Source organism: Staurois parvus, unplaced genomic scaffold (genome assembly GCF_062004578.1).
Source record: "Staurois parvus isolate SC_StPar_1 unplaced genomic scaffold, SC_StPar_1.0 ptg000668l, whole genome shotgun sequence".
In the NCBI taxonomy this organism is placed as follows: domain Eukaryota; kingdom Metazoa; phylum Chordata; class Amphibia; order Anura; family Ranidae; genus Staurois; species Staurois parvus.
In genome coordinates, this window is record NW_028318464.1 from 4153612 (window position 1) to 4177542 (window position 23931).

Consider the following 23931-nt stretch of genomic DNA (forward strand, 5'->3'; position numbering starts at 1 on the left):
GGCCAATCTTCTGACAGTCTAAAGATTTACTGCTGCTCAGGGCTTCAGTGAAATAGCAGCCATCCAGCAAGAAGAAACAGAAGCAATGCTGGATGCAATTTACAGCACACACTAAGTTTGGTAGCATAATTATTGTAGAATGTATGTTCCTTGATAAAGACCTTGACACGAATTTGACTGTGATACTGCTGTTTAATTTTTTTTATCAAATACAATTTAAAAAAAATGGCTTCACATCCAGGGTTAATGACTCTGTAAGGGCTCGTTCACATGTAAGCCATGTTGTGTGGTGTTTTTTTTTTTTTTTTTTCTTTTTTTCCTTTCAATTTTGTTTGGGGTAGGGATGGGAGCTAGGCATTCAGTGGATCTTGCCTTTTTGCTTGTTTGAAAGTTAAGCCCTAAATGATAGCAAGACTTTATGGAAAATACCTTTTTCAGCTTTGGCTTTCTTTAACCAGCACAAATAAATTTTTTTTTTTCTTTTAAATTTGCTGTTTTGTTATTTCTACTCTGTAAGGACAATTATGCCCAAATCTGTTGCATTTGTAAAAAGGATAATGCATATAGCCAGCATAACAGGCTTCTAGCCATAAGAGGTTAACACACTGCAAATCTCAGCTAACAACATTTGTTAATCAAATAAGTCAGGGGCAACGGGACAGTCAAATGAATCCAGAGCAGCAACTAATGACATCCCGTTAATTCCAGCATTGAGTTGAACACAATACATGCAAAGACTATGTACACAGCCAGCTAATGTCCCCCTCAATCTCAATTTGGAAAACAAGTAATCAGATGCAAACATGCAAGGGGGGAACTTATCAATACAGTATAAGCACCAGCTTCTCAAAATGAACTGTACCATCACAATGTCCCTCTCTCCCTCTTGTGTGTCTGTCTGCTAGTTTTGCATGGGGAGGAAGAGCCGTTTTCTCTATGTATGTTAGAAGAGGAGCTCAGCTTCATATGCAAAATGTTGGGACATTCAAATTATTCGGAACAAATAAAGGACCCTGCATAGTTTGTCATCTCTCTTTATATAGGCTGTATTCTTACGAGCATCTCCACACTGATTCTACACAGCCAGGTGAGTTCTGCTCATAGGTTACTCACAGGTGCTATAAATATATTGCTCATAACTTATTTCAGTCTATGTATAGATAACAAAAAAGGTATCAGTGTTTGGAAGAACTCTGTTGTATCAACAAAATATATACCAACATGCTTGAAAGCATCTCTTCTACATGTATCAGACTGTTTTGGAAAAGATTGTTTCTTTAAAAAATTACTACCATTTTATTCTTTAAGGAAAGGCAAAGCATTCAGAAAATGATGGTTGCTGCAGGAGTTTGCAGATTGTGTGATTACTAGCCGTTTTTGACGAAAGATTGAGATCTGATCATTGATTTTACATCCTAGCACGTTTGTTGTTAACCAAAGGCATACCCTTCTAGCTTTTGAGATCAGCAAACAAATTACATATTTTCACAATACCAGATATCCTAAGCAGCAAAAAAATGTAATTCTATATTTTTACTGCTATGGGGCCCCAACGATACAGAGGACCCAGCATAGTGTGGTTGTATTAAGATATTTCCCATCTGCACAAATATTTACACAGTGGGGAAAAAAGAGAAATTGTATTTTTAGTTCAGGCTCTTATAACTAATTTTCATGAAAAAATAGTATTCTGAAGTTTTAGCTACTTTATAATAGAACAGTTTAAATAGTTAGATTGACATGACATGGAAAGTCCATTTTTTTACCGTAATGGTTTTCTATAGGGTCTCTTTTATATCTATTTCAATACTTTAAAGCAGCCTTTCTCAACTAGCGGTCCTCCAGACATTGCTAGTGGTTCCTTGCACAATTTTGTTATCATTAAGGATGAGATTCTTCCCAATGACCACACGTGTAAGGAGCATTCTTACCACTGATCTTTACACTAATGTACTGTCAGCTGTAGATATAGTCATTATTAAAAAGGGTTCCCTAAGACCTGAAAATAATTTTAGGGGTTCCTCCACATTAAAAAGGTTAAGAAAGGCTGCTTTAAAGTAGAGCTGGCCTCCTAAAGGTTTCTGTTATCTACTCTAGGTACCCCATAAATACTCAATGTTGTACCCCAAGTCATCCACTTTCTGCAACAATTGCACTCTGCCCAATTACGAAACAAACTATGGAAGCTTACATTTCTGAGTCCTTTTTCAAATTTAGAATACTATGACTCCTCTGCTGCTAACAGACTACAATTACTAGTATTAGGAGTTTCTACTTTCAGATATTCTGGAGTTTTCAGAGCTACACAAACTAAGCAAGCACTATACAGCTAACAGGTGTTTGGTGCAGTAAGAAGCATTTAACTTGATGCATTCTTCAGGTTTATGATCCATATTGTATCCCTCTTTTAAAAATGCAAGTCCTGTTCTGTAGTCAAGATTTAGAAGTTGCACAGCTGACGAGTTTTCAGGACTTCTGTTAGCCGGGCCACTGATTCTTCCAGCTCCCAACATCATCCCTTTCTTCTACCATAAGAAGTAATGTACTTCAATGGCCAGGTGCCTTGGGGTCATGGCCAGTGAACAGGGGCACGTGTGCTAAGCATGATGTTTCAGGCCGTGCAATTAGGGGACACTTAGGCAATGGAACTGAGTGCAAAATGCCTCCCTTCAGCACCTTTGTGTACGAGCCATAAAGGTGTCCATAGATGGCTAATTATCTACAGAGAAATGTACTTTGCCAATGCTTTACGCAGAAAAATCTGCTTATACATAACGTGAAGTCAAAAGAGCTATGGGCGTCTGAGGGTTATATGGGTAGTTGTATATGGCTTTCATTGGATAATGTATGTTATTTGCATAATGCTGATTGGCATATAAATCAAATAGATGTTTCTGTCTTTTCTATCACCAGTTAGTGGGCAGGTCAGTTGAAGCTTAGGTTAATTACAGGCCACATTGAGAACAAGAAGAGTTAGGATTTTATTTGTTTTTGTTAAATTGAGTCTCTGCACAACTTCATCACTTGATAATTACTGACACCAGGGCTATGCCTCGCTCATTCTTGGTAAGGAGAAATCGCTCTACTGCGGGAGTGAATGGATGGGAGCATCTTGTGGATGCAGAACGAGGAGACTTGTACATTCCAGGTAAGAAGAATTATACAAAATTAAAGCTCTGCTTCTGGATAAGCAAATATTGTCTAAAATAGGCATGTATTTCTCCTACTTAGTGTATGGAAATAAGTATTCTTACTGAATCTTTGGTGTGCTTTGTGTATTTCCAGCTCTGTGCAGTAATCTATTTATGTTAAACTCTAACTCTGTGCAAGAGCTTCCTGCAATCAAGACTGGTCACTGCTGCTCTCTCTCTCCTTGTGCAGGGTGACTGGTCTTGTATCCACCCTTCCCTGCTGTTTTTGTTTACAGGAAGCCTGTAAAGGGAGGACCTGTTGGGTCTCACTCACAGCTCTGCTCTCCACACAGGCTATGGTCTGCACAGTGATGATGTCAGTACTAATTTTACAATGTAATATTTGGGTTTGCAAAGGCATTTGGTACTCACACTGTGCATTTATTTTCTTTGCAGCTATTGAGAAATATATTTACATGAAAGTATTTGTGTCTTGAGTTCAGCCTTAAGACCACCATGCATGTAAGGATTGTTTGCAGGCCTCATTCTTTAGTGCTTGAGCTACAATAGATATCTACTCAGATAATAAGATGGTTTGAAAATTGAGATTCCTTGAGGAATGCATCAGTCTGGTTTATAAAGGCAGGACTTTCCAGGATTCACCATATCTGTCAGATTTAACAATCACTGTGGAGCTGTGCCAAGGCTCTACCATCATTGACTAGCTTTCCTGTATTAAAGTGTCACAAACTCCTGTTTCACTTACTAAAAGGGCATGCAACCTGATGTGCTGTAGATTTCCCATAGCTACCATTTGCATGAAAGAAAGACAGCTACTCTTTAATCATTAGCCCTACACACAATTAACAAAAATATTCACTTTTATAGATTTAAACAATATATAATATACAGTATTTTTCACTCCATAAGACGCACCTGACCATAAGACCCGCCTAGGTTTTAGAGGAGAAAAACAAGAAAAAAAATATTCTGAACCAATGGACTGCAGACACAGTACAGGAAGTGACCAGACACTGCAGACACAGTACAGGAGATGACCAGAGACTGCGGACACAGTACAGGAGATGACCAGAGACTGCGGACACAGTACAGGAGATGACCAGAGACTGCGAACACAGTAGAGGAGAAGGATCAGAGACTGCGGACAGTACAGGGGATGACCAGAGACTGCGGACACAGTACAGGGGATGACCAGAGACTGCGGACACAGTACAGGAGATGACCAGAGACTGCGGACATAATACAGGAGATAACTAGGACTGCGGACACAGTACAGGAAGGGACCAGACACTGCGGACACAGTACAGGAGATGACCAGAGATTGCAGACAGTACAGGAGATGACCAAAGACTGCGGACACAGTACAAGAGATGACCAAAGACTGCGGACATAGTACAGGAGATGACCAGAGACTGCGGACACAGTACAGGAGATGACCAGAGACTGTGGACACAGTACAGGAAGTGACCAGACACTGCAGACACAGTACAGGAGATGACCAGAGACTGCGGACACAGTACAGGAGATGACCAGAGACTGCGGACACAGTACAGGGGATGACCAGAGACTGCGAACACAGTACAGGAGAAGGATCAGAGACTGCGGACAGTACAGGAGATGACCAGAGACTGCGGACACAGTACAGGGGATGACCAGAGACTGCGGACACAGTACAGGAGATGACCAGAGACTGCGGACATAATACAGGAGATAACTAGGACTGCGGACACAGTACAGGAAGGGACCAGACACTGCGGACACAGTACAGGAGATGACCAGAGATTGCAGACAGTACAGGAGATGACCAAAGACTGCGGACACAGTACAAGAGATGACCAAAGACTGCGGACATAGTACAGGAGATGACCAGAGACTGCGGACACAGTACAGGAGATGACCAGAGACTGTGGGCATAGTACAGGAGATGACCAGAGACAGCAGACAGTACAGGGATGACCAGAGACTGCGGACACAGTACAGGAGATGACCAGAGACTGCGGACACAGTACAGGAGATGACCAGAGACTGCGGATACAGTACAGGAGATGACCAGGGACTGCGGACACAGTACAGGAGATGACCAGAGACTGCGGACACAGTACAGGAGATGACCAGAGACTGCAGGCATAGTACAGGAGATGACCAGAGACTGCGGACACAGTACAGGGGATGACCAGAGACTGCGGACACAGTACAGGGGATGACTAGAGACTGCGGACACAGTACAGGAGATGATCAAGAGACTGCGGACACAGTACAGGGGATGGACCAGAGACTGCGGACACAGTACAGGAGATGGACCAGAGACTGAGGACAGTACAGGGGATGACCAGAGACTGCGGACAGTACAGGGGATGACCAGAGACTGCGGACAGTACAGGAAATGACCAGAGACTGCGGACAGTATAGGGGATGACCAGAGACTGCGGACAGTACAGGGGATGACCAGAGACTGCAGACAGTACAGGGGATGACCAGACACTGCGGACCTTTAGGGAGGGAGGGGGAGCGGGTACCTGAATTTGACAGTACAGGAAGTGACCAGACACTGCGGACACAGTACAGGAGATGACCAGAGATTGCAGTCAGTACAGGAGATGACCAAAGACTGCGGACACAGTACAAGAGATGACCAAAGACTGCGGACATAGTACAGGAGAAGGACCAGAGACTGTGGACACAGTACAGGAGATGACCAGAGACTGTGGGCATAGTACAGGAGATGACCAGAGACTGCGGACACAGTACAGGAGATGACCAGAGACTGCGGACACGGTACAGGAGATGACCAGAGACTGCGGACACAGTACAGGAGATGACCAGAGACTGCGGACACAGTACAGGACATGACCAGGGACTGCGGACACAGTAAAGGAGATGACCAGAGACTGCGGACACAGTACAGGGGATGACCAGAGACTGCGGACACAGTACAGGAGAAGGATCAGAGACTGCGGACATAGTACAGGAGATGACCAGAGACTGCAGACAGTACAGGAGATGACCAGAGACTGCGGACACAGTACAGGGGATGACCAGAGACTGCGGACACAGTACAGGAGATGACCAGAGACTGCGGACATAATACAGGAGATAACTAGGACTGCGGACACAGTACAGGAAGTGACCAGACACTGCGGACACAGTACAGGAGATGACCAGAGACTGCGGACACAGTACAGGAGATGACCAGAGATTGCAGACAGTACAGGAGATGACCAAAGACTGCAGACACAGTACAAGAGATGACCAAAGACTGCGGACATAGTACAGGAGAAGGACCAGAGACTGTGGACACAGTACAGGAGATGACCAGAGACTGTGGGCATAGTACAGGAGATGACCAGAGACAGCAGACAGTACAGGGATGACCAGAGACTGCGGACACAGTACAGGAATGACCAGAGACTGCGGACACAGTACAGGAGATGACCAGAGACTGCGGACACAGTACAGGAGATGACCAGAGACTGCGGATACAGTACAGGAGATGACCAGGGACTGCGGACACAGTACAGGAGATGACCAGAGACTGCGGACACAGTACAGGAGATGACCAGAGACTGCAGGCATAGTACAGGAGATGACCAGAGACTGCGGACACAGTACAGGGGATGACCAGAGTCTGCAGACACAGTACAGGGGATGACCAGAGACTGCGGACACAGTACAGGGGATGACCAGAGACTGCGGACACAGTACAGGAGATGATCAAGAGACTGCGGACACAGTACAGGGGATGGACCAGAGACTGTGGACACAGTACAGGAGATGGACCAGAGACTGAGGACAGTACAGGGGATGACCAGAGACTGCGGACAGTACAGGGGATGACCAGAGACTGCGGACAGTACAGGAAATGACCAGAGACTGCGGACAGTATAGGGGATGACCAGAGACTGCGGACAGTACAGGGGATGACCAGAAACTGCAGACAGTACAGGGGATGACCAGACACTGCGGACCTTTAGGGAGGGAGGGGGAGCGGGTACCTGAATTTGACAGTACAGGAAGTGACCAGACACTGAGGACACAGTACAGGAGATGACCAGAGATTGCAGTCAGTACAGGAGATGACCAAAGACTGCGGACACAGTACAAGAGATGACCAAAGACTGCGGACATAGTACAATAGAAGGACCAGAGACTGTGGACACAGTACAGGAGATGACCAGAGACTGTGGGCATAGTACAGGAGATGACCAGAGACTGCGGACACGGTACAGGAGATGACCAGAGACTGCGGACACAGTACAGGAGATGACCAGAGACTGCGGACACAGTACAGGAGATGACCAGGGACTGCGGACACAGTACAGGAGATGACCAGAGACTGCGGACACAGTACAGGAGATGACTAGAGACTGCAGGCATAGTACAGGAGATGACCAGAGACTGCGGACACAGTACAGGGGATGACCAGAGACTGCGGACACAGTACAGGGGATGACCAGAGACTGCGGACACAGTACAGGAGATGATCAAGAGACTGCAGACACAGTACAGGGGATGGACCAGAGACTGCGGACACAGTACAGGAGATGGACCAGAGACTGCGGACAGTACAGGGGATGACCAGAGACTGCGGACAGTACAGGGGATGACCAGAGACTGCGGACAGTACAGGAAATGACCAGAGACTGCGGACAGTACAGGGGATGACCAGAGACTGCAGACAGTACAGGGGATGACCAGACACTGTGGACCTTTAGGGAGGGAGGGAGAGCGGGTACCTGAATTTGACAGGTACCCGCTCCCACTTCCGCGGAGTTCTCCTTCCTATACTGTGGGCACCCGACTTTGACAGCCAGGTGCCCACTGTGCATACGCGAGAAGCGCTGCGCTTTGTGAATGGCCCGATGTCTTTTGGGACCGATCATGTGTCCCAGAAGACACCGAACCATTCACAAAGTGCAGCGTTTCTTACGCATGCGCAGTGGGCACCCGGCTGTCACAGATGCCGGGGCGGGAAGAAGCTGGCGCTGGAAGACTACAGCTCTGGACCGAGGAACAGGTGAGTTCCTGCCATAGAGAACAGCTGAGCAGCCGGCCCGGTATTCTGACATTGTGGCGGCGGAAATCCTGGACCAGCCGCTTTATATTCGCTCCATAAGACGCACTGACATTTTCCCCCCTATTTTTGGGGGAAAAAAGTGCGTCTTATGGAGTGAAAAATACTGTAGTTTATAGACGTGTGTATGTGTGTGTATATGTATATGTGTGTGTATATATATATATATATATATATATATATATATACTGTATATGTATATTCACTGTATTGGGATGACCGCCTTTAACAGCTTCAACTCTTCTGGGAAGGCTGTCCACAAGGTTTAGGAGTGTCTATGGGAATGTTTGACCATTCTTCCAGAAGGGTATTTGTGAGGTCAGGCACTGATGTGGGACGAGAAGGCCTGGCTCACAGTCTCCACTCCAATTCATTCCAAAGGTGTTCTATCGGGTTGAGGTGTGCAGGCCAGTCAAGTTCCTGCACCCCAAACTCGCTCATCCATGTATTTATGGACCTTGCTTTGTGCACTGGTGCGTAGTCATGTTGGGACATGAAGGGGCCATTCCCAAACTGTTCCCACAAAGGGATGCCTTAAGAGTTTCCTTCAGTGGAATTAAGGGGCCAAGCCCAACGCTGAACCATTTGGGGGGTTCCCATCCACAAGAGGCTCAGTAGCCTGGGAGGCATCTCTTTGGTGCTCCCCTCTTACCCGCCCCTAGTTTGTCGTGGCCACATTATTATTTTTATAGTCACCTTTAATTAAAAGGGGGACGCATCAGTAAGTTTAATTATGCTGAAATAAATCTATTATTATTATAGAATAGGGGATGGTTTTAATATGTACAGCTTGAGGCGTAGTGACTAAGCTTTGGTTAAGTAGTTATATTTTAAGTAATATGGTTAATATAGTCATGTTGATTTACTAAAAAAAAAATTGATTGTAAGCTAGTTTATACCAATAATAAATGGTCACTGCCAAGTTATACTGTATATCCAAATAAAATTGGTTATGTCTCTGTTTATTTAATAGCATACTGCTTGCAGTCCCATAAGTCTGTGTGCCTTCCAGAAAACCTTTTATGAATAGACTGCAGGACAGTCATGGATCAGTTATAGCCAAATGCGCTGAAATCCCAGCTATTCACATGTACAATATATGCACGGCTCTATTTGTTCTCTGCAGCTGGGGGACTGCTTAACAAAAGAGGCACCTATTCAATGTATTCACACAATTATTTATGTTTACTTAAATTGACAACTATTAATCTGTGTCTGCCTCCCACCTACCACTGTTCCCATTTCTGTCCGCTGTGCGAATCAATCCCTGAGTTAGCTCAGCCATGCAAATATAAGATAAATACAATGGTAGCCTGCTGTATCTATTATAATTAATGGACAGGGCACAGTCATTTAAATGAAACGGAAAGGGTTGTCAATGATGATATGGAAAATATGGAAATTCTATTTAAAGTAATCTATTTTGTACAAAATGCACATGCAGAATCTAGTTGTTACAGAAATATGGCTTTTTAGCGGTTAAGATGCTGATGGTGATTATTAGACAGATTTAATATGAGATTTCAGCTTTATTCATTAATTCCTTTCTAAAGACTTAGAAATTGTGTGTGTCATAAGTAAAATACTCTAACTGACCCTTGCAAAACTGTCCCTTTCAGCTACCCAGGAGTACAGGTGCAGGGGTTGCAAGTAAAGAAAAATAAAAAGTCTGCTGAATGGGAGTCTGATTTGCAATAGACATGTGTCTAAGATTGTTTTTATATTTATACACACACAACCCAAAAGAATTAAAGGAACCACTCCTCCATGATGACATCACGGAGCTGGTGGATGTTAGAGACCTTGCGCTCCTCCACCTTCCGTTTGAGGATGCCCCACAGATGCTCAATAGGGTTTAGGTCTGGAGACATGCTTGGCCAGTCCATCACCTTTACCCTCAGCTTTTGTAGGAAGGCAGTGGTCATCTTGGAGGTGTGTTTGGGGTCGTTATGTTGGAATACTGCCCTGCGGCCCAGTCTCCGAATGGAGGGGATCATGCTCTGCTTCAGTATGTCACAGTACATGTTGGCATTCATGGTTCCCTCAGTGAACTGTAGCTCCCCAGTACCGGCAGCACTCATGCAGCCCCAGACCATGACACTCCCACCACCATGCTTGACTGTAGGCAAGACACACTTGTCTTTGTACTCCTTACCTGGGTGCCGCCACACATGCTTGACACCATCTGAAAGTAAAAAAGTTTATCTTGCTCTCATCAGACCACAGGACATGGCTCCAGTAATCCATGTCCTCAGTCTGCTTGTCTTCAGCAAACTGTTTGTGGGCTTTCTTGTGCATCATCTTTAGAAGAGGCTTCCTTCTGGGACGACAGCCATGCAGACCAATTTGATGCAGTGTGTGGTGTATGGTCTGAGCACTGACAGCCTGACCCCCCCACCCGTTCAACCTCTGCAGCAATGCTGGCAGTACTCTTAAGTTTATTTCCCAAAGACAATCTCTGGATATGACGCTGAGCATGTGTACTCAATTTCTTTGGCTGACCATGGCAAGGCCTGTTCTGAGTGGAACCTGTCCTATTAAACCGCTGTATGGTCTTGGCCACCATGCTGCAGCTCAGTTTCAGGGTCTTGGCAATCTTCCTATAGCCTAGGCCATCTTTATGTAGAGCAACAATTCTTTTTTTTTAGATCCTCTTTGCCATGAGGTGCCATGTTGAACTTCCAGTGACCAGTATGAGAGAGTGAGAGCAATAACACTAAATTTAACACACCTGCTCCTCATTCACACCTGAGACCTTGTAACACTAACGAGTCACATGACACCAGGGAGGGAAGATGGCTAATTGGGCCCAATGTGGACATTTTCACTTAGGGGTGTGCTCACTTTTGTTGCCAACAGTTTAGAGATTAACTGGTTGCCGACCAGCCACAGTGTTTTTACTGAGGCAGGGCGGCACCTCTGTGCAGAACGCCATTTTTAAATGCCGCTGTGCAAAATGTGTAGGGGGCGCGAGCCCGCCCTACCCGTCCCATCGATCGCGGCAGCGGGTGTCCATCACCGGGTCCCGGCCGGTCATTACCCGCCGGGTCCCGAAGATTACCGGCAATCACTGACAGAGACCACGGCTGCGGTGTTTACACTGCAGCTCTGCTATCTGTCAGTTCCGAGCACACGCTGATCCTGAGAGAAGCGTTTATCCCGGGATCAGCATTTATCCCGTGAAGTACACAACCCCGCCCCCTAGTAAAACACTCCCCTCACACAGTTAACACTTTCATTGCCTAAAAATGTTAACCCCTTCCTCCCCAGTGCCATTAGTACAGTGTCTGTGTTTTTTTTTTGCACTGATCACTGTATTGGTGTCACTGGGGATGTCAGTGACCCCAAGTCAGTTTCCCCCCCCCAGTGTCAGAATGTCCGCCGCAGTCCCACCATAAGTAGCTGATCGCTGCCATAAGTTGCTGATCGCCGCCATAAATCGCTGATCCTGGCCATTATTAGTATTAAAAAAAATGTAAAAATCCAGTATCTATACCGCCATTTGTAAACACTATAACTGTCACGTAAACCAATTAATTTACACGTATCAAAATTTTTTTTAGCAAAGACATGTCGCAGAATACATTTTGGCCGAAATTTATGACAAAATTTGATTTTTACATTTTTTTACTGGACATGTTTTATAGCAAAAAGTCCAAAATATTGTTTTTTTATCAAAATTGTCAGCCTTTTTTTTTTATATAGCGCAAAAAATAAAAACCGCACAGGCGATCAAATACCACCAAAAGAAAGCTCAATTTGTGGGAAAAAAAGGATGTAAATTTGGGTGCAGTGTTGCATGACCGCACAATTGTCAGTTAAAGTAACGCAGCAACGTAACACAAACCGCTTCTGTAACCGCTGCCTGACCGCCCTATAGCAGAAATACTACTACAGGGCGGCATGGGTGCACAAAATCACATATACAGTATATAAACGTGATTCGTGCTCCCGTGGTTTTCATGCCCCTCCCAGATAGCGTCAGATTCCCTGTCAGTACACCAGTCATCACATTTAACCCCTTGATTGCCAGGAACACGCTCATGCACAATAAACCTCCATTGCTAGTATAGTGTCTGAACGGATCAATATCTTTGATCAGTGTTCACATTAGTATAGCATCCCCAAAAATGCAGCGTTATGCAGGCCATAGATGGGTCAAAAACCATCCATTTTTTTAAAAGAAAACAAACTAAAAATTGGACGTTCAATAGGCCAACGTTACCACCAACGGTAAAAAAAAACGGCTGATTTTTGTCCCGTCTACGGTCGGCATTTAATTACTTCTGTCTCTGCAGAGAGCTCCGCTATTATAATTGACATGAAAAAGTATTGCGGTTGCAACAATGTATCCATTTCGGATACAGATGGTTTTTATTTGGATACAAATAGATACATTGTTGCAACTGCAATTCTTTTTCATGTCAAATATAATAGCGGAATGGAATTCTTTTTCTTCTTTTTCTTCTTTTTTTTCTTCTTCTTGCATGTCACGGCTCATGCACAGATTTTTTATCAGTAAAAAGATCAGCCGATTTGCCCATCATTGCCGGGAAAATCGGCCGATCGGCAATATGGGCTGATTTTTTTCCAACTTCACCAAAAAAAAAATGTGCCAAAACCCTAAAAAACGGCCAACCAATTAACCCACTTAATCGGCCAATTTTCTTTTTCGGCTGATTTTCGAGCCTTTTTCTATATGGGGTACCACTTATACATGGACAACTTTTATTCAAGTGTCCCACTATTTAAACATTTGTTCAATCTTGGAACTGGCGCTGGTGCCAAAGTGTGACCTTATGTGTGCTCACCATTAGAAGTGGGTGGATGCAGGGTGGTATATACTAATGGTGGGCATACCACACACTTTTTTTGGCAGAGATTTCTTCTCTTTTTTCATTCAGCCCGCAGGCTGCATACAAAAAAAAGAACATAGCATATATACCCAACAAGGATGAGCGACGTACTGATACATCACTGGACTTTGAATGGTTATAACAGGTCGATGCCTGCAGCTGCAGGCATTATCCTGGTATCGTTTTTTTCAGCCAGCAATCTGCTTTCATGTAAAAGCAATCCTAGTGGCTAATTAGCTGCAGGACTGCTTTTACAAGCAGCGGGAGATGATGCCCCCCCTCCCCCGCTGCCTTCCACGACCTTCTCGGGCAGTCCCGTGCCATCGGGGGAACCTGAGAATGCAGCCGGAGTTTCTGCCAGCTGACCATAGAGCTGATTGGAGACCAGAATGGTGCCAATCATCTCTATAGTGTAAGAATTCGGAAGCTACGAGCATTTCATCACTTCAGTTTCGCAGGATATAAACAGCGCCATTTGTAAATTGGGAAAGCATCTGATCACACCGCTTTTTGGTTTGATTAGATAATGTAATGGCAGAGGAGATATTTAGAGTCTGATAGACTCCAGATTTCTCAAAAAAGAATATATGACAATGCCCATTGAAGTTATAGGGGATATTTGCATTCCCTGTGATAGCATTAAAAGTGATCTATAAAAAAAAAAAGAAAGGTACAGTGTAAAAATAATAAAAAAAAATCAAAATAACTAAAAAAAAACAAGAAAAAAAAAAACCTCGCCCTTCCCATGCGCGCACACCTGTGTGCACAAGCCTTGACCCTGTGCCGGTATGTAAATAGTGGTTGCACCATACATGTGAGGTATTGCCGTGAACGTCAGATCAAGGGCAGTAATTCTAACACTAGACCTCTTCTGTAAATCTAAAATGGTAGCTTTTAAAGGATTTTAAAGCGTTGCCTATGGATATTAAAAATGTATGCAGTTTGTCACCATTGCACGGGGCATGCTCAGTTTTAAAGCATGTCATGTCTGGTATCTATTTACTCGGCTTACCATTATCTTTTATAGTTTGCCAAATAATTGGCCAATATATTGTGGTTTTATGCATTAAAAGTAAAAAAAGTGTATTTTTGTTTTAAATATGCTTTTGAAAAATCGCTGCGCGAGTACTATGTGCCATAAAAAATTGTAGTACCCACCATTTTATTCACTAGGGTGTCTGCTTTAAAAAAATATATAATGTTTGGCAGTTTAAATTAATTTCCTAGCAAAAAATACTGATTTTATTCATGAGAACAAAAAGTGTCAGAAAAGGCTTGATCTTCAGGTGTTTAGAAGAGTGGGTGATGTGTGGCATAAACTTCTAATGCTGGGCATAAAATGCCCCCACCCCCCAAAATGACCCCTTTTTGGAAAGTAGTCACCCCACACTATTTGCTGAGAAGCATGTTGAATCAATAGAAGAATTTATTTTTTTACCACAAGTTTTTGGAAAATGACAAAAAAATATTTTTTTTTTCTTTACACAAAATTGTCACTTAAATGATTTACTGCTCACACATGCCATGGGTATATGTGGAATTACTCCCCAAAATACATTCTGCTACTTCTCCCAAGTATGGGGGTACCACATGTGAGAGACATTTTGGCAGTCTAGCCAAGCACAGGACCCCAAAATCCAATAAGCACTTTCAGGCTTTTAAAGGGCTTTATTTCATCATTACACTTCCAGACTACTTAACACAGTTTTGGAGGCCCTGAAATGTCAGGATAGCACCCAACCCCCCCCCAAATGACCCCTTTTTGGAAAGTAGACACCCCAAGGAATTTGATAAGAAGCATGGTAAGTATTTTGCAGATTTGTTGCCACAAGTTTTTGGAAAATGAAGAAAAAGAAAAACATATTTTTTCTTTTCTTTTTTTATATTTCAAAACCTTGTGAGAAAAAATGAGATCTGCAAAATACTCACCATGCCTCTTTTTAAATTCCTTGGGGTGTCTACTTTCCAGAAAGGGGTCATTTGGGGGGGGGGGGGGGGTTGGTGCTATCCTGGCATTTCAAGGCCTTCAAAACTGTGATAGGTAGTGAGGAAGTGAAATGAGGAAGTTACGCACCTTCAGGCTTTCAAAGTGGTCATTGGATTTCAGGCTCCTGTATGTGGCTAGGCTCCCAAAAAGTCTCACACATGTGGTATCCCCATACTCAGTAGAAGTAGCAGAATGTATTTTGGGGTGTAATTCCACATATACCCATGGCTTGTGCGAGAAATAAATCATTTAACCATTTCCATACCGGGCACTTTTACCTCCCTCCTTCCTTCCATTTTTCACGTTTCAGTGCTCTCACACTTTGAATGACAATTGCGCGGTCATACAACATTGTACCCAAACTAAAATTTTATCATTTTCTCCACACAACTAGAGCTTTCTTTTGGTTGTATTTAATCACAGCTGGGGTTTTTATTTTTTGCTTAATTAAAAAAAAAAACGAACATTGTGGAAAAAAAAAACACGTTTTTCTTTGTTTCTAAAAGTTTGCAAATAAATAATTGTTCTTCATAAATTTAGGCCGAGATGTATTCTGCTACATGTCTTTGGTGAAAATAACCCAAATTAGGATGTATTTTTTAGTTTGTAGGAAAGTTATAGAGTTCACAAACTATGGGATATATCTGAATATTGATCAATCCTGAAGTACTGACAGCCAATATCATTTCTTGAAGTCCAAGAATGTCAGAAAAGTAGATATCCCCCAAATGACCCCTTTCTGCAAAGTAGACAGTCTGACGTACTTCATAAGAGGCATGGCAAGTTTTTTGAAGTTGTATTTTTTTGTCATAATTTTTCGGAAAATGAAAAAATAGAGAAAAATATTTTCAATAGTTTTTTTTTTTACACACTGTCACCAGTGCAGTACAGCGTCATCATATAACTGGCACGGCGGTGATCAGGGACACTGACTGGTGACAGTATGAAAAAAAAAAAAAAATATATATATATATATATATCAATTATTTTATTTTATTATTGTTAATTTTTTATTACATTTTTTTCTTTTTTTAAAGATTTTTTTTTTTATATTTCACTATGACCAAAGTAGTATGATATAACCATAGTAACATTGTACTACTTTGGGGAAGTGATCAGTATTTTTTTTTTTTACACAATTTGCTTATAGCAAAGAATTACTTTAGTATAAGCAAGCATTTACCTGAATGACATCAATTCATTCAGGGTTTTTTTTTTGTGCTTAGCTGTGATTTGGCCACGGCTAATCACATGACACAGCTGGGCTGTGATTGGCCCAGCTTGTGCATATGATCGCTGTGACCATTCACAGCTAGCCACACTAGTATACAATGGATGGCATGAATGAAGCCATCCATTGTATACAACTGTCATGTGGCCTGCTGTGATTGGTCACAGCAGGTCACATGGTACCGGCAACGGGGCCGGTACTCAGATCTGTCATCGGCCGCGTCCGAGGTACACGGCCGGTGACAGAACGTGCCGCTGCGCAGCTCTGCAGGCACGCAAACTGCGCATGCCCGAGAGGACGCCACATGGCGTCCACCTGGAACGCTGAAGTTTTTGTCATTTTCCAGAAACTTGTGGAAAAAAAATAAATCTTCCATGGACTCAATATGCCTCTCAGCAGATAGCTTACGGTGTCTACTTTCCGAAAAGGGGTAATTTGAGGGTGTTTGTACTGTCCTGGTATTTTAACACCTCAAGAAATGTGATGGGCAGTCATAAAGTAAAAGCTGTGTAAATTCCATTATCTATGCCATAGTTTGTAGAAGCTATAACTTTCACACAAACCAACAAATATACACTTGCTGGAATTTTTTTTAACCAAAAATATGTAGCAGACTTCATTTTGGCCAAAAATTTATGACAAAATTTAGTTTTTTGGGATATTTTTTATGACTGAAATGAAAAAATATTGTTTTTTTCAAAAAAAAATTTTTCTTCAAAATTTTTCTGGTTATAGCACCAAAAATAAAAAGCGCACAGGTGATCAAATATTACCAAAAGAAAGCTCTATTTGTGTGAAAAAAGGACATAAATTTCATTTATGTACCGTATTGCATGACCGCGCAATTGTCCGTTAAACTAGCACAACGCTGTATGGCAAAAAAATGTCGTAAATTGCAGTATCTATACCATAGTTTGTAGACGCTATAACTTTCACACAAAGCAATCAATATACACTTATTGGGATTTTTTTTACCAAAAACATGTAGCAGAATACATTTTGGCCTAAATTTATAACTAACTTTGAGTTTACTATATATATTTTATAGCTGAAAGTAAAAAATATAATTTTTTGTTTATAGCGTGAAAAATAAAAAGCGCACAGGTGATCAAATACCACCGAAAGCTCTATTTGTGTGAAAAAAGGACGTTAATTTAGTTTGGGTGCAGCATTGCATGACCGCGCAATTATCAGTTGAATTAGTGCAGTGCCGAGTAGCAAAAAGAGGCCTGGTCATTAAGGGGGGTAAATCCTCTGGAGGGCAAGTGGTTAATGGCTGTGTGTTGAGTTATTTTGAGGGGACAGCACATTTACACTGTTATATAAGCTGTACACTCACTACTTTACATTGTCATTTCTTCAGTGTTGTCACATGAAAAGATATAATAAAATATTTACAAAAATGTAAGGGGTGTACTCAGTTCTGTGAGATACTGTATGTATGTATATATATGCTTTTTTTTTTCTGCAATCGGAAAAAGAAAAAAAATTTTTTTTTCAGATTGAAGAAAAAAAAATGTGTATGCATGTCACGTACCTGATGGGAGACTGAATTGATGAGGTCGGCCTCACTTGTGTCACTAGCCCTGACCCCGCTGAAGTTGGAACAGAGGGAGTCTAGGGACTAGGGGGACAAGAGCCCCAGTGGTTGTTGCTTGCGGCTCTTGCAGGTGATGACCTTGGTAGGCAGAGTATCCTCTGATTTGGGCACCATAGATAGACCAGGTAGGTTCTGTGGATTACCAGATGTGCAGCAGAGCAAGGTAGGTAGCCAGGACACAGGACTGGAGCAGAGTCAAGAATAGCCGGGGTCATAAACAGTCGGGCAGCGCGGTACAGAATCAGAACGAGAAGCCAAATTCAGGAGCAGAGCCGAAGTCAGGAACCAGGAGCAGGAGAGTAATCGGAGTCAGGTCAGGAACAAGAAGGGTCAGCAACAAAGGAATCGTACGGAACTAGCAGGACACGGGGGGAGCTGAAGACCAGTCAGCACTGAACCTGAGCAGAGGCACTCCTTAAATGGGCCTCTCCTGCAGGAATGCCTGTGTGCAGGCGCGTTACCGATAGCAATTCTCCTTGCCGGAAATCCCTTACAATGCATGTTTTTTTTTCTTTTTTCGTGCACCAGGAGGAACCCAGTACCCACTGCACCAGCAAAACAGTCATGCTGAACAATGTTACAGGCAGCATAACTTTTCTCCAAGGCTTCTCCAGACCCTTTCACGTTTTGTCACATGTGCTCATACCTGCCAATTCTGGTGTTCAATGGCAAATGCCAATTGAGCTCCATGGTGCGGGGAAGTGAGCACAGGGCCCACTACAGGACATCGGGCCCTCAGGTCACCCTCATGAAGTCTGTTTCTGATTGTTTGGTCAAAGATATTCACACCAGTGGCCTGCTGGAGATCATTTTGTAGGGCTCTGGCAGTGCTCATCCTGTTCCTCCTTGCACAAAGGAGAAAATACTAGATACCAAATATGCTCTTGAGACTGCTGGGAGACACAGCAAACGTATTGGCAATGGCACATATTGATGTTTCATCCTGGAGGAGTTGGACTGCCTGTGCAACCTCTGTAGGGTCTAGGTATCACCTCATGCTACCATTAGTGACACTGACCCTAGCCAAACTAGTGAAAACCAGTCAGAAAAGATGAGTTGGGAAACAAAATTCAGTAAACTCCACATGTAAAACCATTCCTGTTTTGGGTGTCATCTAATTGTTGCCCACCTAGTGCACCTGTTGTTAATTTTGTTAACACCAAGCAGCGGAAACTGAATAACAACCCCCTCTGCTACTTAACTGACCAGATCAATATTCCAAGAGTTCAATTGACTGGATGCTATACTCTGATTAAAAAGTGTTCCTTTAATTTTTATTGAGCAGTGTATATGTATGTATGTATGTACAGTATGTATGTGTGTGTGTGTATGTGTGTGTATGTGTATGTACAGTGGGGATCGAAAGTTTGGGCACCCCAGCTAAAAATTTGTATTAATGTGCATAAAGAAGCCAAGGAAAGATGGAAAAATCTCCAAAAGGCATCAAATTACAGATTAGACATTCTTATAATATGTCAACAAAAGTTAGATTTTATTTCCATCATTTACACTTTCAAAATAACAGAAAACAAAAAAATGGCGTCTGCAAAAGTTTGGGCACCCTGCAGAGTTAATATCTTGTACTGCCCCCTTTGGCAAGTATCACAGCTTGTAAACGCTTTTTGTAGCCAGCCAAGAGTCTTTCAATTCTTGTTTGAGGTATCTTTGCTCATTCTTCCTTACAAAAGTCTTCCAGTTCTTTGAGATTTCTGGGCTGTCTGTCACGCACTGCTCTTTTAAGGTCTATCCATAGATTTTCAATTATGTTGAGGTCAGGAGATTGTGAAGGCCATGGCAAAACCTTCAGTTTACGCCTCTTGATGTAATCCCCCGTGGATTTTGAGGTGTGTTTAGGATCATTATCCATTTGTAGAAGCCATCCTCTCTTTAACTTCAGCTTTTTCACAGATGGCATCAAGTTACCATCCAAAATTTGCTGAAATTTTATTGAATCCATTTTTCCTTCTACTCGTGAGATGTTCCCTGTGCCACTGGCTGCAACACAACCCCAAAGCATGATTGATCCAACCCCATGCTTAACAGTTGGACAGAGGTTCTTTTCATTAAATTCTGTGCCCCTTCTTCTCCAAACGTACCTTTGCTCATTCCGGCCAAAAAGTTCAATTTTAACCTCATCGGTCCACAGAACTTGTTTCCAAAATGCATCAGGCTTGTCTATATGTTCATTTGCAAAGTTCAAACCCTGATTTTTGTGGTGAAGACGTAGAAGAGGTTTTCTTCTGATGACTCTTCCATGAAGACCATATTTGTACAAGTATCTCTTTATAGTGGAATAGTGTACCACAACTCCAGTGTCTGCCAGATCTTTCTGGAGGGATCGTGCAGTCAAACGTGGGTTTTGAATTGTTTTTCTCACAATCCTGCGAGCTGTTCTGTCTGATATTTTTCTTGGTCTTCCAGATCTTGCTTTAACTTCCACTGTTCCTGATGACTGCCATTTCTTAATTACATTCCAAACAGAGGATATTGACATCTGAAAACGCTTTGCTATCTTCTTATAGCCTTCTCCAGCTTTGTGAGCGTCAACTATTTTCAGTTTCCTAGACAACTGCTTAGAAGAACCCATGGTACTGATTGTTGGGGCAAGGTCAGATGAGTCTGGGCATTTAAAACCTTTGAGATTGACATCATCTGGTCTTCCCAGACGATGATTGAGAACAATCCATGACACTGGCAGGTCTCAGCTTTGCAAAGGGGGCAGTGCATGCTATAAATTCTACAGGGTGCCCAAACTTTTGCAGACGCCATTTTTTTGTTTTCTGTTATTTTGAAAGTGTAAATGATGGAAATAAAATCTAACTTTTGTTGACATATTATAAGAATGTCTAATCTGTAATTTGATGACTTTTGGAGATTTTTCCATCTTTCCTTGGCTTCTTTATGCACATTAATACAAATTTTTAGCTGGGGTGCCCAAACTTTCGATCCCCACTGTGTATATATATATATATATATATATATATATATATATAAATGTGTGTTTCCTGGAATTTGTTTTACTGTAATTTCTTTTTAATGCTTTTATTTCAACAGATTCCATACTTTGGTCTTACTCACCAGAAGGTCGAACACAAGCTCCAACAGCTACTGAGGTAAGAAATGAAATTACTGATTACATGCTGGACCCCATTGAACAGATATTTCTGTGCCACTGGAACAAAACTGTAAAATAATGTGCCCTCTTAATTAAAGTCAGTAATGGCAACTCACAGGTGTGCTTAAAGTGGACCTTGCACTACAGGCAGGTCTAGTGTTTACCTTTGCCCCTTCCTCTTTGCAGAAGCACTGAAAAAAAGTACAAATAATATTCCTGTAGGGGTAAAAGGCACCATACTCGCCTTTTTTCCAACTTTGGGGGTTCAGGTTGGAAAAAACAGCTCTTTCAGTGCAAAGTCCACTTTTCTGTCCCATTCATATCTACGCATGTGCAGCACTTGTTGTACCTCCTTTCTTTATACCTTGACATCTGTTGCAGACCATGCATTGCTGCATGCGCTCATGCATTTTTCGATGTGTACTCGATGCAATTCCATGCACCAAAAACATACAGTTTTTTCCCCATGCACTGCAGGTATTTATGCGTGCATGCATTGCATTAAGTTGACGGTCATGTGTGTTGTTTGATGCATGGATGCATGCTGGAGGCCCATAAGCGCTGATTGAACTTCAAAACATATGCACACAGTGTCTAGCCATACACTTCAATGTGTTTTGCATACTTGCAAAAAGGCTATGAAGAGTTGGTGTTAATATCAAAAGCAGTTTAAAATCAATATGGGCTATGCAGCCTGTAGGGTTACTCCGATAACACCCCAGGAGTTAATTCTGTCAAACGTTTGTTTCTCTTCTGTTGGATCACATGCCCCATGAGCTCAGGATAATGAGAATCAACAGACACAGCAGAGTGAAATATCAACTCAAAATCAAAAGTTTATTTGCTGCATTACATATTTGTATAAAGTACACATACAGTAGGCAGTGGCATATATAGTAAGAATGAAACTAGCTGATAATACATTTTTATTTCTTAGAAAGCATATCATTTACAGTAAAACAAAACTTAACAGTTTTGATATTCTTAAATAGATACTCTTACTAGAAAACTACTGCTAATAGGAAGCTCACTTTAACCTTTCACTTCCAAACAAATCAATGTGGATGCATTGCAAGCTCAGAACGCCCATGAACATTGGCCCTTTTACAGCTGGCTACTGGAAATAACATACAGTATGTCAGCCTTTTCTGTGTGTTTTTTAGCTTTTGATTCTGTGCTATCATCATTCTTCTTCTTTCGCCCAGGGCCCATTTTCTTGCCGGGCCTGCAGGAAGACATTCCCACTACAACGTATGTTAACCCGTCACTTGAAGTGTCACAGCATCCAGAAGAGGCACCGCTGTCCTTGCTGTGCCAAAGGGTTTAACGACACATTTGATCTGAAACGTCACATGAGGACTCACACAGGTAATCTGGTGAAGTTGGGATCTGACATACTGGCTGTCTGAACTTCTGCAGTTGTTGTAGTCAGAACTGACACCTTCTTCACCCATACAGGTATCAGACCATACAAGTGTCCAGCCTGTGACAAGTCTTTTACTCAGCGCTGCTCACTGGAATCTCATCTGCGCAAAATTCATGGAGTGCTACAGAGCTATGCCTACCGCCAGCGCCGCTCCAAGATCTACGTATGTGAGGAATGCGGCTTTACATCCCCCAGCGCTGACACCTACACACTGCACATCCTAGAGGCCCATCCCTCCAACCCCATGCTGTCCAAACATCTACGGAAGCGAGTAGCTGGCGTTCTGAGAGGGGAGATTGGAGGTCTGATGCATCCAGCGCCATGTTACCTTGCAACTCATGTCACAACAAGACGACAGACATTATGAGCCTGCAAATTCCTTCTTAGATATAAGCAGGGGAAATAAAGAGACACTCCAGCAACAGTATTTTTCTTTTGTTCAGGGGTGTCAATGGTTTGCGCTCTCAAATCCTCGTAGGAGGAGCTTGGCTTTTCAATTGAGCTACTTTTGTTACCAGACATGAGTTTTTAATACAGGAGAAACTATTGTACCCTATAGTGGACTCTCCTTGTATGGCAACTTTCAGATGAGCTATCATCCTGTTGTAGCTGCACTGTAGGGAAATTGCTCCTTCTGAGATCTATGCAATATGCAACTGTCAGAGTATTAAAGCATGCTTCACTCCACCATGAAAGGAGAATTCACTTTGTGCTATGTTGCTTTTTAAAAGGATTTAATTGATGAGTTCCTATCTCCTGATACCCCCTGTAAAAAAACAAAAACAAAACAGATACACCAGTGATCAGGAAGCACAGCTATATACTGTATGTATGCTTAGTTTGCGTGTAATACCAGGTTTTACAAGTGGGTGGCACTACAGTAAAATATATAGTTGCAGCTTACAGTAAATTTTTAACTTAATGCCCAAACACAACCTCAGCCTTATGTTTTAGCTCTCTGAAAAGGTATAGTGTATTTGTACTGATGGTCAATCTCATTTCTTATGGCCCTAAAATCCAGGACAGTACAAATATCCCCCAAATGACCCCTTTTTGGAAAGTAGACAGGCCAATGTATTTACTAAGAAGCATGGCGAGTTTTTTAAAGCTGTAATTTTTTGTCAGATTTTTTTAGAAAATGAAGAAATTAAATTAATATTTTTTTGCAATTTTTGTTTCTACATACTACTACCAGTGCAGTACAGCTTTATCATATGACTAGTGTGGCTATGCTCAGGTTTACTGACTGGTGACACTATGTAAAAAAAATGTAAATAATATTTCATTCAATTTTTTAAACCTTTTTTTTCCTTGTTTTTTTTTTACAGTTTTACATACTGTAATCAGTGTAGTTTAGTGTCACCGTAGTGAAACTGTACTACTCTGGGAGAAGGGTGGGGGAGGAGGGGTGATCAGGGATTTTTCTTCTTTATGTTTTTTTACAATGTGATTGCTGTTACAGTGATGATCACTGTAACAGCAATTGTTTGAAC

General features: G+C 42.4%; 1 protein-coding gene across 1 annotated transcript; it reads left to right on the plus strand.

Annotated features, from left to right (window-relative positions):
- The first annotated feature begins 22265 nt into the window (after positions 1 to 22265).
- LOC149447856 (putative transcription factor Ovo-like 1) lies at positions 22266 to 22860 on the plus strand. Its single transcript, XM_089651899.1, has 2 exons — positions 22266 to 22380; positions 22471 to 22860. Exons 1-2 carry the CDS (start codon positions 22266 to 22268, stop codon positions 22803 to 22805), a joined length of 450 nt encoding a protein of 149 aa, XP_089508025.1. The 3' UTR covers positions 22806 to 22860.
- Positions 22861 to 23931: the final 1071 nt, after the last annotated feature.